General features: G+C 33.2%; 1 protein-coding gene across 2 annotated transcripts; it reads right to left on the bottom strand.

Moving 5' to 3' along the window:
• Nucleotides 1–673: 673 nt before the first annotated feature.
• Nucleotides 674–18,564, bottom strand: LOC138330403 (ADP-ribosylation factor 6). Of its 2 annotated transcripts, none has more exons than XM_069278001.1 (5): nucleotides 18,350–18,564; nucleotides 16,489–16,583; nucleotides 14,690–14,793; nucleotides 8,503–8,701; nucleotides 674–7,916 (listed from the first exon to the last, which is right to left on the bottom strand). In XM_069278001.1, the coding sequence occupies exons 2-5, from the start codon at nucleotides 16,568–16,570 to the stop codon at nucleotides 7,774–7,776; spliced, it is 528 nt and encodes a 175-aa protein (XP_069134102.1). In that variant the 5' UTR covers nucleotides 16,571–16,583; nucleotides 18,350–18,564; the 3' UTR covers nucleotides 674–7,773. The 2 variants fall into 2 exon arrangements, with proteins under 2 accessions (XP_069134102.1, XP_069134101.1); XM_069278000.1 differs by lacking the exon at nucleotides 14,690–14,793 and adding an exon at nucleotides 15,588–15,691 and having other exon boundaries at nucleotides 18,350–18,562.
• Nucleotides 18,565–18,845: the final 281 nt, after the last annotated feature.

Here is an 18,845-nt window from a genome sequence, read left to right as displayed (position 1 = left end):
CAGAGAAGAAGTTTTATATGGAAATAGCAAATGACCCCTTTTGGCCCCGCCTCTCAGGCCCCTGGGGGTCAAGCCCCAGTATTTCAGTTAGCTTTTCCAGGGTTAAGGTATCTAGGCCTAAATTGCTCATAAATTTAGTACAGGTTACATAATTTTATATTCAGCATCCCAAAAAGCATTCTATTTGCTTGATGATAGCATAGAGTGTCCATACAATCTGATTAGATTGACATTTATTAAGTTTTATGTGATTTATGCATAAACTTTTTTCAAAAATTTGTCATAATTGTTAATCTTTACCGGGACAAACTCTATCTTTGTAGTTTACCACTTCATACAAGAGGCCCATGGGCCTCAACGGTCATCTGGCACAATACAACACCTCAAAGAATATAGTAGTGGCAAACAATTAAATCAAAACAAAAGAACTCTTTAAATAGAAGTTCAGAATCTGATATATTTGATGAATTCGACCATGAATGAAAGTCAAGGTCATTCATTTGCAAAAACTTGGTAGCCCTTCATCCCAGCATGCCACAAGCCCAATATGAGCCCTGGGCCTTTCAGTTCTTAAGAAGAAGATTTTAGTCTTTTTGATCCCTGTGACCTTGAATGAAAGTGAAGGTGTCCCTCAGTCTGACGATTCAAGCAATAAAAAAGAAAAGGAAATCAATTCTTGTAATAAAATGTATGTTTATTCATTGAACATATTCTTACATGTTTTCCTTTCTCTATCATGTACTCTGTATTTGCATAATAATTGTGAGGCTATATACATGTACAATATTAAGATTTCTCATGTGCACTTAAACCAATAGGATCAGTTTAGAAAGCTTGCCCTTTTGTAGTTTATAATTCCCCACAAACTGTGGTGACACCCATCCATACCATGGGACAGATTGGTTTCTTACTAAACAACAATGCAAAGAAGGGAAGTAACTCTTAAAACGTAGGAAAAAGCAATGTGGAATGTGAATGGATTGTAAAAAATAACGAAAACTTGCAAAAGATTGAAGACCACTGTTTTCAGAGGATTCTTTTTGTCTTTGTTTTCTAATTTGAACTCAATAGACAATTCATCAGATTTGTCAACTTCTGTGGTTCCAGTACGAACTGAATGAAGACAGAATTGAACTGTCATAATTACTACGGAGATTACGACTGAATGCAAAACAGAAAACTACATTTTGTATAAATATAGTGTGAATACCTTGTGGTGTAAGTTATAAACCATTTATTAATAATGTTACAAATTACATATAAATATCACCAGTGAAAATTTCCAACAAAAGTGAATCAAAACACGGGTTATTTTTCAACACATCAAAAATACTTGTGTGTCTTCATGATGTAAGCAACAATGGTTTTTTTAAGAACATTTTCAGATGGACAAATGCTTACTATGTTATTAGCACAGCAGGTTCCAGCAAATGATAGCACAACAGTAAACAAAGAATGTTTGTGTGATAATTGTTGAGTTCATTAGATATTCAGAATCTAAGTAGGTATAATTTCTTTGAAGAAAAACAGACAATGGAGAAGGGGAATACAGTTGGCCAAACTAGGGATAGACACAGCACCAAGCATTGATCTGAGGAGGAACTATTCATGGTCTATATTGTTACTGTTACACATATATATATATATAATACTCCTTCTGGTACAAAATGTTCTGTCAGTCAACAACGAGATGAAAAGTTCCGAAAGCAAACCAAATACAATGGCTTGACCATTACTTTTTTGCTTTTCTTATTTTAACATTGACCTTTCACTTTCTTCCGTCCTCAACATTGGTTTCCCCTGAACAATGACTAGTATCATTTCAGTCTTGTGTAGTTTATAGTAAGGTAGATCGGTAACTCTTATTTTGAATCCAATGTTGAAGGTTTAAGCTCCTTAACACTAAATATCCTTCTGTAGGTTGATTAGGTTTTATAATTAATTTATAGAGTATGCATTACCATAGAAACTTATTACTGTATTTGACCCAAAAACGCCCACATCCCTATAAGTGCCCCTCCCCTTTTTTAGGTTTCAATTTCACTTACTTTGTGTTGGTTTTCGTACCAATTTCTTGTGCAAATTGATTTATGGCTATGTAAAATGATTTTAAGAAAGGCAAGTCCAAATTTGCTTCTATTAAGCGCCCCCTCAGTTGCTTCAATTTTTTTAAACGCTCTGGGCGCTTAACGGGTCGAATACAGTACAATAAATTTATCTAGAGTATGCATTGTTTAAGAACTGGCCACATTTATACATACTGGTACCGGTATATAAATACACACTGCAACAGAAATAAACCATAAATAGCAGTAACTGTTGATTACATTCCAATATAACTGTATAAATATGATATATGAATGGCACGATCAAACCGAGTTTAAATGTATTAATAAGTAATTCTGTGTAGGTTTACAATCCAGACAATGGCAATACTTTGAGACAAAACAATGACCTCTTTAAACATAATTATATACACATCATGGCTACAAAGAATACTGATGACATACACAAGGGGATGTAGAACATGTTAACTCAAAGCATGCAGAATATAAGGGCAGTTCTAACTATGTAAGTGGCAAACTTAATTTTCATATGCCAAAATATTCCAAATTATCAATGAAACAGTGCTATTGCTATTTCATGCTATGAATTAAAGCAGTATCTCAAAACAATGGCTGTATACTTATGTGACTTCCCAAACCAATCTTCAGCATAATACATTTAATGTAAATCTATTTTTAACACAAGGACTTGACACTTATTTCTAATCCAGGGTTTGTATGCATGATTTCAAACATGTTCAATCCTTCCTAGAAGTGCTTGCTCTGAGCTTCTTAACAACAATGAACCGAAAAACAACAGACTCAATGCTTAAAGCCGGCAACACCTAAAAAGTGCAACTTTGTAGGACTTACATAAACTACTTATAAAACAGAACATGCATAGATAAGCATACATAGCTCAAGTAACAATAGACAACTGGAACATATAAAAAGATGAGGAATATGGAAAAGCAATGGCTTTGAACAACATCAAAAGTCAAAGCACTGAAGATTAACTTTAATTTCAGACCATACTTAATTTCAGCACACAATTAACATATTCAATAATTAATACATCATTGCAAGCTTTCCCTTTTACTATGATGACAGGATAATGACTAGATACCTAGTCCCCCCACTGAATACAAAGAAACATAACAGTGTTATATGAACATAAATAAATTAAATAAAGAAAAAAAATAATATATTACATAAGCACTCTTATTCCATATGCCTTTAAGCTAATTAACAAAACTTAATAAAATCTCATTATTGTTACTGGTTAATCTTTAATTTGTATTCCAAAGACACAAACCATCACAAAAATATAAAGATTTACGCCATTTTAAGCTATTTCTTATTTCTTTGACCATACTGAATGTCTTCTCAATCTCAAAAACTCACATTGAATTGAATAATGTACATGAATTACTGGGATAAATATATATAAGTACTAGGTTTATATGGTAGCATATAACTGGGTAAAGGTTATTCTATGTAACGATAAGAGCTAACTCTCACTTTAAAAAATACATTCATTTCTCATACTGGTATCGGACTTTATGCACAATTCAACATTTTGTTAGAAGTTCTTTTAATCAGTTTTAAAACAAGCTGCCATTTAAGCATATGCCATATTCTCTACCAGATCATAAAGCAAATATACAGACTAAATAAGATTACTTTACGGGGGTTTAGATTAAATTCTATTTCCAAGCCAATAGGACTAAATATAAACTATACTAGTTGTCTTTGTATTCTATTAGAAATATTATTCTAGTTAATGGTAAAAATTTCCTAAATTTTATGAACTTTTTTCTCAATTACACCAACTCTTCTGAATTATTGATGATTTATATGTCCCATGCTACAGTCCTGGCCCCAGAATCATGAAACAGTCTTAGACTCAAGAGTTTTTGCTTAGCAGAATAAAAGTGACGTAACTTTGTAATGTGATCTGTGATTGGCTAAATCTAAACTAAAGAATGTATTAGACTTATGACCGCTTTATGACCTTGGGGCTGATATCAACTGGGTCATATAGTATTTATCAATTACATTATTAATTTCCCCCCAGATTGTTTTCTAAATCTGTTTGGTCAATTTTGCTCAAAAATGAAAAGATTAGATGTTGTACATAGGTTGATGTTGGTACCCAGGTAAGTCTTAAAAGATTTATTTTGTTTGACTGTGGCACTTCTTATCAATCTATTCTGGATTCTGCACTTCCTTAACTGAAAAACTGTTGACAGAACCTTAATTTTGTAAACTAGAAGTATAATTAGCATTCCTAATTAAAATCCAAACTTTACGTTACCTGTACAGTGAGTATGGAATTCTTTATAAACAGTATAATGGTTTTTTAGACTGTTTGTTATTATTATGTTCATAACTGATCCAAAATCAATTGAAATCACGAATGAATCTGTATTTCTGATTTTCAGTACTACAATCTAAGTAACAATTGCACTAGAATTTAACATAAAGTAAAAACAGCACACTGCTGACGATTTAACAAAGAAATAACATTTAATTTAAGGTATTGACTTTCACTTTAATAGCTCTCTAACTGCAGACCTTCAAATGAATGAAAACTGCATACAATTTAGTTAACACATTTCTTCCAGAAATTCAATTTTGTTTTGAGCACATAACATAATATTTATTTTGAAACTGTATATTTTTTGGTCAATTCTAAATGTAAGAAAAATCCCTGAAATTTTTAGTAAATTTGACTTAATGTGGTATCACTTTGCGCTATCCAGTTTCTTGACCGAGGCATTTATATCATAATTAAACATCACAAGATGAGTTACCGTACTTATAGCAATTGATGTCACTAATTTTCTTATTTCATTTGTTTGCAAATTGAATGAATCCACACTGAAAATTCCCACAATTTCTTGCTGCGAAACCGATGAAATTAAAAATAGTAACATCAATGCTAATAATTTCAGACTACTTGACAAAATAAAATACGTTTTAGTGTATGATTTAATTTATTTATCAAAAGATTACTTCTCATACAACTTCAATGTGTCAATGATGACATCTTTATAACCCTAGCTTTTGCACAATTCTTAGATTTTTTCCATAAAGTTATGAAAAAATAAACAGTAAATAAAAATTGGCAAAGTCGGATAAAGTATGAAAACAAAGAAAAAAATAATTAATCAAGAAATAAATCCATTGCAAATTGGGAAAATACACCAGTTTTACATCCAAAATTGAAAACTAATGAAGGGAAATATGCTTATAAATACATTTTCCATTCTACACAGTAATTACATAAAGGTGAAAATTGATGTATTAACAAAGAAGCAATGATTATTAGTACAATATTACACATAAATCTGTTAAAATCTACTCCAGTTTCTGTTTCTATGACATTCTGGTTGTTTTACTAAATAAGAGGCCCATGTGCCTAAATAGTCACCTGATTTTGGATACAGAATGAAACATAGACAAATAAACACTTTTATTGGCCCTTAGCCTCTTAAAATCAGTCTGATTTTATTGTTATGATCTTTAATCTATGAAGAGTATTTTAATCCATTACATCAGTGAATTCAGAAGGTTTTCGAAATTTTAGCCATTTTTACCCCTTTTGGCTCCACCCCTCTGGTCCCTGGAGGTCAGCACTTCCGGCCCCTCCCATAGCCTCCTGGGTGGTGGCCTGGGGGACATATAATTTACAACTTTGGTGTTAAGCCTTAGAAGGTTTGTGCAAAATTTCGTTGAATTTGCTTCAGCAGTTTTGGAGAAGAAGCTTAAGACAAAAATGTAAAATGATTAAAGACACACAACACATATTTTTTCATTTACTGACCACTGTCCAGTGTGTTATGTAATCTATTTGTCAAATTAGTTTTTTTCCTATTAACAGCCAGGTTAATGAAACATACAGACATGCTAAGTGTAGGAGGTGGAGAAAAACCAGAGTACTTGAAGAAAAACCATGGAACTACAGTCAGTAGCAACTCAAAGGTGGATGGCTGGTGAGTATGTGTACATTAATTGTATTAATGTAACAATTATCAAAATTGTTATACCGTATTTAGACTACATCTAACAATCACAAGCCCAATATAATTTGTTTAGTAAGCGTTAAATGAAAGACTTTATGTGGTATACACAAGGACGACATGACAGTATGAACTAACCTAAATATTAGGGGCAAAAGTGTATTCCTAGGTTTAATATCCTTATATCCTTATTTTTCAAAGACATTTCCTATTTATTAATTATTTACATCACCATCCCTCAAAGCAGTCTTGCACTCAACACGAGCCAAGACTCCTGACTTCTGATTTATATATTTATTAAATGTATAAAATACAACAATACAAAAGCACCAAGATTTACTAATCTCGAAGCCTAGAACACTATTACCCCTATACCAAGAGCAACCTAAATGCCATCAAAGAAATTCACAGGACAGAGATACATCGTCAACAAACAAATAGGAAGGATAAACTTGGAAATATAGCTCCTACAAGTGTTAAGTCTGCAGACACAGCACTGTAAGCCAGATACCATTACCACATAAGTATTTCATTATCAAGAATTTGTTTCAAAAATCATATCATCATCATTTTTCCGTGTTATACCCAAAATATTTTACAGGAATTGTGGGTTTGATGGCTACTTTTAATACATGTAATGGATGCAATTAGCTCTGTATTATATTTTACTACATGACTATAATTCAGTATCATAACAGCCATGTGACAAATTCTTGGTATCGTAATGGCCATACGACGATCTCTCATGATCTCTCAGTATCGTAATGGCCATATGACGATCTCTTGGTATAATAATGGCCATATGACAATCTCTCAGTATCGTAATGGCCATATGAAGATCTTTCAGTATCATTACGGCCATATTACAATCTCTCAGTATCATTACGGCCATATTACAATCTCTCAGTATCATTACGGCCATATATGACAATCTCTCATGATCTCTCAGTATCGTAATGGCCATAAGACAATCTCTCAGAAATATAACAAACATATGACGATATCTCAGTAACGTAGCAGCCAGATGACAATCTCTCAGTATCGTAACGGCCATATGATGATCTCTCAGTATCATTGCGGCCAAATTACAATCTCTCAGTATCGTAACAGTCATATAATTGACTAATTATGTTCAGCTGATGAGTGGTACGTATACTGGTATATGTTGCTTTGTGTTGCCTTATGGATGGAAGTGACCAGTTCATACAATCATTTTAGTACAAACTTTTACACTGTAGACTTATTTCCTAATGGAACTCTCTTAAAATAACAATAAAAATATACCCATATGAACAAAAAGTCTGATAAAAAATCCCTCACTCTCATTATCCTCTCACACTCTCCTGTACACAAGCTACTAAGAGGTAATAGCTAGCCACATTCAACCAGAGGCAGAAAAAAACTACACTTGTATGTATACACATTCATAATTATGAAACAGTGGTGTTCCAATATGTTGTTTGACGACATCTATACTCATTCAGGTCACATTGAGCTTACAATATAGTAGCAATGCTTCTTTCTGTGGCTTCTTTCTGTGTGTTTACAAAGTCTTGTTGCTTATCACTTGTGCATCACATCCACCTGTGTACACCACTGATCAGACTGGCAGACGGACAGCACTCCTGTCTTCTCATGATGAATATCGTAATAAAAGCATTTATGTTGTTTAAAATGTTTCCTTGAGATGCAGCACGCAAAGGTCACGACTTGTGGTTTGATTTTAGCCACAAAAGCCCTTCATAGAGTCCGTCACCAGTAGTGGCACATGAAGGCTGAACATACCAGTTCCTGTCTCTCATCCGCGTTAATCCTAGCTTCTCTTGTATTTCATGGGGCCTCATTGCTGTTAATAAAATATTTCAAGAGTTAGTATTAATGTTGCTACATATAACATATAACATATAACATTTAGTTTTAATAAAAGTGATTTGGAGGAAAATTTCCATTGTTCGTGAAAGAGGTCATTTGACCAAATTCTGACAAGTGGTTTTCAATAAGTTGGCTATATGAGAACTGGTAACGAACAATAGATTGAACACAATGCCCTGGTCTTTTCGATCAAGTGAGCTAAAATATATACCATATAGCCTATTTTGTTTCATTTTGCATACTGTTTTGTGCTTTTACTTTACAAAATTATCATAATAATATTGTTAAAGGTCTAAGTCCTTATGTTATATATGACTCCTTTTTGAAGTGCTATTTGGGTGCTCATTGGGTCAAATGCAGTACAGTGTGTTTTTGTCTTTATCAATACGAGGCTTACTACACAGAAATGGTATCGTATTTTTTATTGGTAGAACCATTGTATCAATATTGTAATGTGATCCCTTTAGTTGATAAACAGAAAAACAGTTTTACCAAGAAATATTAAGACAAGAGAAGGATTTTTTAAACATGTTTGCATAATCATGCACGGTCCTTCTTACCATCTGGTAAATCTTGTTTATTTGCAAATACTAATATGATAGCTTCTTTCATTTCGCGGTCATTGATGATCTTATGAAGTTCCTGTCGGGCCTCGTCTACACGATCCCGGTCAGCACAATCCACTACAAATATCAGTCCCTGGGTACCGGCATAATAGTGACGCCATAATGGTCGGATTTTGTCCTGACCGCCAACATCCTGTCAAGTAAAAAATAAAAAATGTCTAAGAACAAACACAAATTTAAGAAGTGTAGAAAATTCAGAGTTCCCTGAGAAAAAACCAGACATACATGGTCAGTATCCAGCAACTGGTTGCCCCCTTGGATTTCCAATCCACGAATCACTACATGGAATACTTATGATAAAATGTTGGAATACCTTCCCTATTGATCAGCCAGTGTAATCATTATTTGGGATTATTACTAAAATTAATAACTGTCAGTTATTTTGTAAACTACTGTAGATTTTCAAGTCCACAAAACCTCAAAGACTACAATAAATAAAAGATGTAACATTTTTGAGATGCAAACACTGATAAAATTGGACGTATGAGTGATTAGGCTTTAAATCTATGTATAAAGTGGAAGAGTTGGGTAGTAGTGCGTATATGTACTGTTGTACTTGACCCAAGCCGAGTCACTTGTGAGCTAAGTGTGTGTGTATCACATTTACAGTTAAATTATACCACCATCATTACTGTGCATTTGATACTTTAGTTTTAACACTAGATTCTAATTATTCGCCAGAGAATTAATTATGTAATATCTATCAGCAAGGTGTATCTCTAAATTCAGTTGTATTATTATGAATCTCTAAATTCAGTTGTATTATTATGTATCTCTAAATTCAGTTGTATTATTATGAATCTCTAAATTCAGTTGTATTATTATGTATCTCTAAATTCAGTTGTATTATTATGTATCTCTAAATTCAGTTGTATTATTATGTATCTCTAAATTCAGTTGTATTATTATGTATCTCTAAATTCAGTTGTATTATTATGTTGATCTCTAAATTCAGTTGTATTATTATGTATCTCTAAATTCAGTTGTATTATTATATGTATAAAGAGAAAGAACAAAAATCTCCCATAATAGTACTTCAATAACCTTTTTATATTCATGCATGTGACAAATATTACTAGACATATAGTGATCTAAACAAAAAATACCAAATATTATCTAAAATCATAACAAGAGGCCCATGGGCCTTAACGGTCACCGGAGTTCAGATACAGAATGAAACAAGGACATGCATATAAACACTATATATATTTCAATTGCCCATCAGGCCCTTAAAGTCAGTCAGTGATTTTATAAATTTGACATTTTAATCTATAATTATTTGGTTCCATCAAATCTCTGAATTCAGGAGAAAGATTTTGGAAATGTTATCCATTTTAACCCCTTTTGGCCCCATCCCTCTGGCCCCTGGGGGTCAGCCAGGACCAATATGGATATGATGTTAAAATGTTATCTCAGGCTAATAATTCTAACCCAGATTGACTAATTTCCTGTGAAAACTAAGCAAATAATGTTCTCAATGTGTTTTTCCTATATAAACTATAGTAAATTTGAACCCCTCCACAGGGGAAAATCTGAGATCCCAGGGCCATGAAATTCACAATTTTTTGTAAAGGGCCTAAAGACCTTCCAATCTATCAAGAGTATCTGGTTCCATCAAATCTGTGAATTCAAAAAGAAGATTTTTGAAATTACCATTTTGACCCCTTTTGGCTCCGCCCCTCTGGCCCCTTGGGGTCGGCCAGGACCAATATGGATATGATGTTAAAATGTTATTTCAGACTAATAATTCTAACCCAGTTTGACTAATTTCCCATAAAAAATAGGCAAATGATATTCATAAATGTGTTTCCCTATATAAACTAAATTTAACTTGACTCCCTCCCCAGAGGGATACACGAGACCCCAGGGTCATATTATTCACAATTTTTGTAAAGGACTTTAAGACCTTTCCATCTATGCAGAGTATTTGATTCTATCAGTTCCAGAATTTCAGAAGATTTTTGGAGTTTTAGCCTATTTGACGACAATTGACTAATTTCCCATTATAATGACTAAATAATGCTCAAAAATGTGTTTTCCCTATATAAACTACAATAAACTTAACCCCCTCCCCAGGGGAAACCCGAGACCCCAGGGTCATATAATTCACAATTTTCATAAAACACTTTAAGACCTGTCCAACTATAAAGATTATTTGATTCTACCATTTCCAGTATTTAAGAAGATTTTTAAAATTTTAACCTATTTGCCCTTGAATTTTAGTCAATTTTACCCCTTTTGGCCCCTCCCATAGCTCCCTGGGGGGTGGGGACCATATAATTCACAATTTTGATTGGCCTTATGCCTAAGAAGGTTTGTGCAAAATTTCATTGAAATTGCTTCAGCAGTTTTGGAGAAGAAGTCGAAAATGTAAATTGTTTACGGACATACGACGGACAAAAGGCGATTAGAATAGGTCACTTTAAAACTTCGTCTCAGATGACCTAAAAAGATGTATAAGTCAATTTTGATTTGTTGACTACATATGTGTTCCATCTGTTCAGATATTTTCAATTTGTGTAGTTTTCTGGATTTAAAATTGAAATGGTGATATAGCGCAAGCTTAAGCTATTCTGTTTTTTGCATATTTCAGAGTTATCTGCCCTTGTAGGTTGTTATTAATATTATACAGTTATCGACCTATTTTCAGGTGGATACAGTGAGTTTTCAACCCGAGTAAATGATATATCCCGAGGCTGGAGTTTTATTATATGAAATTTACAGGATATTATCCAATCTCTTCAAAAAGACCTTAATTACTACAATAAACAGGATGATATTTAAATGTTCTTTTTACAAAAGTAGTAGTTTATCAATTACATGTACAGTATATTGTAAATATCCAAATGCTTCTTGCTAGCGGTGAAGACTGGTAGAACTGGAATATTGTATCAACTGCACTGAACTGAACGTTTTCCATAAATTGAAGTTTGTAGTTGATCACCGTTGATCGCAGTAAACTTGCTGCCTTCCGCCATATATGTTGCCGACTATAATAATGACGCCACAATAGATTATCCCGACGTCATTGAATGAGGGAAACTCCTGTTACGCTATATTTGGGTACAACTTGACGTCAAAAGTGATTCTGACGTCACATCTCAAGGGAGTTTTCCTCAATCTATTTTTGACACAGGTTACTGGACTCGGGGGAGGTATCTGGGCTGAGTCCAGTAACCTCGCTTGCCTTTATCCCCGATTTCAGGGTTGATATCGCAGTTAATGAATACTTCTGAGAAACGTTTAAACAAGGTAGTCCTTTATGACAGGTATGGTAAAGCCCAAAAAACATATGGTTTCAATAAAAGTATATTTCAGGTTGAAAATATACCAGTAGGTTTTGTTTCATTTGTTCACTTACCAGCCGCTACAATTGCACAGTATTATTCAATCAGGGATGCAATATTAATTGATCTTATTAGAAAATGAAGTATATATATATCTCAACTAATAAATGGAATCCCTGCATGCGCTGCCCCAGTGTATGTTTAAAACATCATCTGACACGATTTGTTTCTCATATTAATAAAGGAAATTCTATGAAGATGCATATCCTTAAGCTTGATAATTCTCTTTAAAACGAATATTTTGTTGGCCAGGTTGCCTATCCAGGATTTCTGTTACTGTAATTAGTGTCCAGGGCTAAAAAATTATAGGGAATAATTATTATGGCACTTATTGGATAACCAAAATGTAAGTCGTGGGCAAAAAAAACTTTAACAAAAAATCAACCATTCAATATAGCATATTTTAACTATTTCCTTACGTCTCATGGTCATGGCATATTTTAAAATCTGTCACCGTAAAAATGTGTATGACTTCTTTCCTTTGAAACACTTGATTACATTGTGATTTAACAAGACACAAGTTTATACACATATAATCAGCATACTGTGATCAGATTCAGAGTGTAGTGGGGTTTACACACAAAACACTGTGGTTTCCGGGGCTGTGTAATATAGGATACAATGCCCATGTTGTAAACATTATTTAACCCACGAGATGGAGTGGGGAGTGTTTATAATACTTCAACTCCTTCTCCAGAAGAGGAGAGGGGCGCTAATTATGGTGAATATGGTATATCTGTTCAATTTATTCAGTATTTTGCAAGGTTTTTTTATTTACTAGGTATATGGTCAGGGCTTTTTCTCACTGCTTTGGGAATGGGGCCTGTGGCTTTGAATTTGGGAAAATGGAGCACCAAAACCAAGATTTGGGAAAATTATATGAAATATAGCTTAACAATTAAGATTTTTTATTTCCAGTGTAGTTTATATACTTTTTTGAAGCCAATTTACAAATATTTAAAGCTTAACCAACTAAGTTAATGCAATATTTTTGGATAGTTTTCAAGAAACTTCGATTTTGGGAAATTTTAGGGTTGAATTGGGAAAAATTTAGAGGTTTTGTAATGGGGAACGAAATCATGCTGAAAAAATCCCTGATGGTATACAAATACATGGTCAACCTTTAGACAATATTAAAGGGACAATTCAGTCTAAGAGAACATTAAAATTTGTATATATATCAGATAAGACAAGTTCTAATGGAAATTAGATCAGTCAGTTTTACTGTGATATGCCTGAAACGCCTATGGTGGTAACACGTGTGTGAAATATTCAATTTTGCTCGCTGTCCGCCATTACACACTGTGGTCGAACTTCTTGTATGCCGAACCCTGTCCCTTGCTCTTAAAGTAATGCAACTTTTGGCTAGAACTGCTCAAATCGCTCTGACAGTAGTGTGTTTACCTTATTAGGTGAATTGTCTTGCCTAAAAATCATTTTATCACCTTCTCAGTGGTTATGTAGTTCATTTGTTAAACGTGCGTGACTTTGGCTCGGGTATGGGTACAGAGTTAATATTGTACCTGCTTAATCGTATTGATCAACGATTTGATATTTCAACGATATTAATTAAAATACTTAACAATGTCGTGGAATTTGTCAATGTTTTACATTATATGTTTCATAAGAAATGTAGAACAATACATTTATGCTATATTTTGCTTATTGGTTATGTAAAAGAATTTGCCTGAGTGAATTGTCTCTTTAAAACCTTTTTTTTCCATTTGAACAGTATATAATAAATACAAGCAACACTAGTACAATACAAGAGAAAGAAGAAATAAACTTAATCAATAGAAACATGCAACATTTAACAAACGTTCTCTATAGTGGGCCAAACTTTTGTGCTATGAGCAGTAAATTAAATACAAATGGATCCCAATCATAATACATATATATAACTGACTCTGTCTCATTACACACAAAATAACCATGAATCTTAAGGCTGAAGACACCTTTACAGCGGTTTCATTATCTTTCAGGAGAGGCGGTACAATTGCAATTTATATTGGGGGTATTTTTCTATACCATCTGTATTCTATCTTATGTAATTTAGCCCAAATCAGGCGGTACCACAGCTAGGTTTAACCGGCAAAAAGTACTGGGTACAGCCTGATAATGAAACCCCTGCCTTTATAATTTTTAGTAGAAATTTATACATAGAATAATATTAATCTAGCCAGCTAAAGAGTTAAAACATGCCATAATCGTCTCACCAGTTAAAGAGTATAAAACATATTTTAGAGTCGTTTTAAATAATTAGGAATTACATAAAAAAGTAAAAAGAAAAGACAGAAACAGAAAAAAAAAAGATTTACAAAAAGTTGATTAAAGTGTACAAAATTTACATAAACTGAGTAGGGCTGTCATTGACTCATCGTTGTTAGATAGCACACTATACTACACACGGTCACCCAACACCTGATCACAACCCCGTATATCAAGCAATCTACTACGTGACCAGCAGCATTTTGAAATTTTACATAACATACATGTACTTAGTTAAACATTACATTTTTCATCAACTACATGTCCTGTATGCAGATACATTGTATTGTTCAACTAATTGGGAAGTTTACCTCTGACAAAAGCATGGGTGATGTTTAGTCAAACACATGTTACATAATAACTAGAAAAAACATATTTAGAATTGGTTTCCCATCTTCAAAATTTGGTTTACTGATAAAATGATGAAACATCATACTAGGTGTTCTGATGAAATGTGGATGGGCCACGATGAGATTAGCTGACAGCCCTATCACATAGATACTTACCCATACACAGAATTTGACTTTATCAAAACAAACTGTCTCCACATTAAATCCCACAGTTGGTATAGTTGTAACATTTGAATCTAACTTTAACTTATATAAAACAGCTGGAAGCGTGTTAAGGACGACAATACACTAAGATATATAGATATACCGCTACACAACAGCCATGGTGGACATAGCTTCACATCATTCATGTCATTGTCGGTTTAGCCAAATCCATTATAGCACATAATTAATATAAATTTCCACTGGCGATCAAACCCAGGACCCACGGCTTACATGTATCGCGCTCAACCTCTAAAACTAGTGCAGATCTCACTAGCTCAGTGATATGTTGCAGCTTTTGATAAACAAAGTTTACAAAAACATAAAAATGTAATAAATCAATAATAAAGAAAAGAAAGACAAATAGTGTGATGTTTCATCATTTCTGTTCACCAATTGGTAATACATTAGTGTTTTTCCTTTACACATAGATTTTGAAAAAAGATCATATACTGTATAATTGTTAACATTTCGCTGGTATAAAATTTAGTAATTTACTGATTTGAAGTTATTCACTGGTATTTATTTTGGCTAATTTTAATTCTACCCTTTTAAATTCCATTCCTATCACAGGCTTTAACACGTAAAACCATGATTTTGGTAAATTTCGTAATGTATCATATTTCGCAATTTTCGATGAAACCGCGAATTTAGTAAAATTAAAACACCACAAATATAAGCAAATATACAGTTAGCGCTTCTTAACAAGTATAAGTAAATCAAGCAATTTTTAGTTCTCAATAACTTCAAGTTGAATGTGTTGAGGAAAAAACACTAATTATTACCTTTAACATGTATTGTTTATGACAATATGTGGTGTTAATTTGGCACTAATAACTACAAAAACACGTACCCAGACAGAAAATTTGACATTTTTATAGGCTACTGTCTCCACATTAAATCCCACTGTTGGTATAGTTGTTACATTCTGACCTAGTTTTATCTTATATAATACAGCTGGAAAATTGTTAAGGATGACATCACACTCAGAATATAACAAACAAGAAAAACAAAGAGGTTAAAACAACACATTCATTTCATCAATCACACAATCATATTTTATCTAAAGTTATTATTTCATGATTATTGCACATAAATAAACAAAATTGTGTTGGAAACTTCAGAGAAATGAGTTATCTATCTTTAACAGCTATATAGATCTATATATTTCTCCGTGGTTATTCCTATATTTGATATTTATATTCAGTATGTAATCAGTATGCCATCCTCAATACTCCAGGGGTTCCGATCACTTACAATCTCTACACCCCTGGCCTATCTCATAGTAAAACTGAAGCCAGCTCAGAGGAAAAACTCTGAACCAATCACAGGCCTTTGAAGACTATTGTTATACGGCTCTTTTTATGTACATCAAAGGACTAAAATACCTATTCTGTTGCTTCCAGTTTTACTATGATATAGTCTAGGGGTGTAAAGATTGTATGTGATTGGAACCCCTTGAGTATCGAGGATGTCAGTATGCATACTATTGCTATATTGGCCTACAATGGAGATTGATAGTCAGAGAGACACACAACAGAGACAGCTATACAATCATTATAGTCATCAACTCAGTCGCTCAAACCAAAACTTATTTACTTTAATTTCAAATCAACTTATTTGATGCCGTTGACCTTACAGTCCATAAGTGAATTTCACAGTACTACTATCATTAATAATATTAAATCAATATAGTTATGGTATAATTTGTTTTATAAATAAGTCACCACTCTATTTCAAATTATAAAGGATACTTGTTTTTCCTGCAGCGTCCAGACCAAGCATCAGAATCCTCATTTCTTTATTACCAAAGATCTTTGATATCATTTTCCCCATCTTGATTTCTTTTCTGAAAAATAACATGCATATAATTATTCATTGATATCAGTAATATGCAAGTTTTGACTCAGTTTTTATATGGCACAACCGGACAACATCAATATTTATATAAACTAGTAATTATATATATAAACGAACAAAATGCGCCACAACTAGCTGGAACCAGCTTACTACGGTGTCTATGAAGAGGTAACAGATATACATCAGGTCACATGTGTCATGCATTCTATCAAGTGATATCTGAATAAATATCTTTTCGTAACTATAAATGCATTAATTACCACTCAAAAACACATGCTGTCCTTAATTTATGTTACTGGACAGACAGCTTAAGTCAATGAAATTGTTTATAATAGTGGTTTAAAGGATATTAAACAAAACAGCCTAATGTACACATTCACAACTTAAATCTACAAAGACTGAAGTTGTGTCAATTAGACTCACAGACTGACTGTTGAGACAGTTTCACAATTGCTGATCAACATTGAGAGATAAACAGTACTTGGAGTCAGATTTTGGGCAGCATAACATAATTAAATCTAGGGCCTGACTCTCAAAACATTAATGTCTATACAAATTTGGAACCATCCCGAAAAATCAAAAGTCTCAGAAATGCAAAGATGATCTTGTTTTACTGTCAGACATAAATAAAATGACTGTGTTGTGTATGATTTCCTTTTAATAAATAATAATTGTGCAGAAACATATTTCAAAAAAATCATCGTTGATTTTTTTTATTTTGACAAAATTTTTCTTCTCGTTTTACAGTTTATCGTAATAGCATACGCCATAGTATTGTCATGACTTGTACGGAACTGCAGCCACTCCAGAAATTAAACATTCCGAATATAACATTTGACAAACATTATTGTTAGAGTTCAGATGTTTGGCTACTTTCTGAATAAATCTGATATTGATATAGTGAGGCTACTTAGTAATAAAATTGTAATTTTTCTTGGCATGTAATTTTATCAAAGTTGAGATTTCTTCAATTCAGGCTAAAAATCCATACTCAAATTGGACTATAACAGGTTGCGTATAATACGCAAGTTGGTGGTTTCCCTGATTATGCCACATTATTTCAATGTGTTAGAACTAAAGTTTCTCATCAATATAGTGTAAGTTTATAACAATTTTGGAGTAGGCTACATAGAAGCAACACCGAGTACATAAATCAAATAAATATATACTGTATATATGTAATTTATTTGAGTTTATTATATGACTGGTACTCTATCATGCCATATTTCTAGCTACACCGCCTGCAAAGACCATTACTATTCAATGGATTTGTGCAAATTTGACAAGGTTGGGCTTAGTCCAATCTATTATGGTGGATTGGAGTGAAAGTGATGATGTCATTGAAAGGAAAATGTTACCGATTAAAATTCGCGCAATGATAACATGAGAGAAATCATGTAGATCTCGACAGTACAAATGCTACGTGAATATTAAGAAAATGACAACCGTGATCGGCAAATAAACTTCAATATAGCCCTAGTAGCCTGGTAGATACCATTTCAAGCATTTGACAGAAATGGGTGTAGGCCCAAATGTCACTGAAGTGTCGACAGAGATGGATATTCCAGTATTCCACCTTGTTGTTTCGCTTACTTTTGATTAACAAAGTATATAAACATATTCGGAAGACGACAATTACGTCGACATATCAACATATGTATGATATCAAATTTCGGAAGCAAAACTGATAGCGGAAGCTACGAAAAGTCCGACCTGTGATTTTGAACGTTTTGTTATTTCTCTGATCACACCTACCTGGTATAGTCGTTAGATATGGATATGTTCGAGCCTTTTAGTGGCTCAACCTTGATATTAGAGTAAAACAGCGACCTAAATATTCATGAGCACAGTTTAACGTAATATTAAATAACCTATAATGAAAACACAGCAGGTGCATATCCTATCTATTTGGATCCATCTCTCATTTTTGCAGCTATGGCGTGAATGACCTCAATGATATTCCGCAAAATGGCGGACAGAAGTAGTGCGAATACTTTATTTATTACACTCTTAATGTTTCGGTATAAACACGGTTCAAAACAGATTTCAGACATTCCAGTTTTATTTTAGATACACATGTTTTCATATAATTATAAACCAGTATCAAAGAGAAAGTTTTAAAATAATGCGGAAGAATACACAGTTAGCCGAACCGGTCTGCATAAGATCTCGCGAGACTTCTTTTAACAGAAACCAGCGGCTATTTTGAACATAGCCAGAGGCAAGTACTCTGCTCAACCACAGGGATCTG

The sequence above is a fragment of the Argopecten irradians genome, chromosome 8 (genome assembly GCF_041381155.1).
Source record: "Argopecten irradians isolate NY chromosome 8, Ai_NY, whole genome shotgun sequence".
Lineage (NCBI taxonomy): Eukaryota > Metazoa > Mollusca > Bivalvia > Pectinida > Pectinidae > Argopecten > Argopecten irradians.
The sequence above is the reverse complement of the archived record's forward strand: the minus strand, read 5'-3'. Positions and strand labels throughout refer to the sequence as shown.

What these genes read in the sequence shown, in the direction of transcription:
- LOC138330403 (XM_069278001.1), bottom strand. Translation starts at nt 16,570, where the DNA reads ATGGGGAAAATGATATCAAAGATCTTTGGTAATAAAGAAATGAGGATT. An exon ending in AAGTCAAATTCTGTGTATGG is followed by an intron (nt 8,702 to 14,689) that starts GTAAGTATCTAT and finishes TTTACTTGACAG; the next exon opens with GATGTTGGCGGTCAGGACAA. An exon ending in TAAACAAGATTTACCAGATG is followed by an intron (nt 7,917 to 8,502) that starts GTAAGAAGGACC and finishes TTTTATTAACAG; the next exon opens with CAATGAGGCCCCATGAAATA.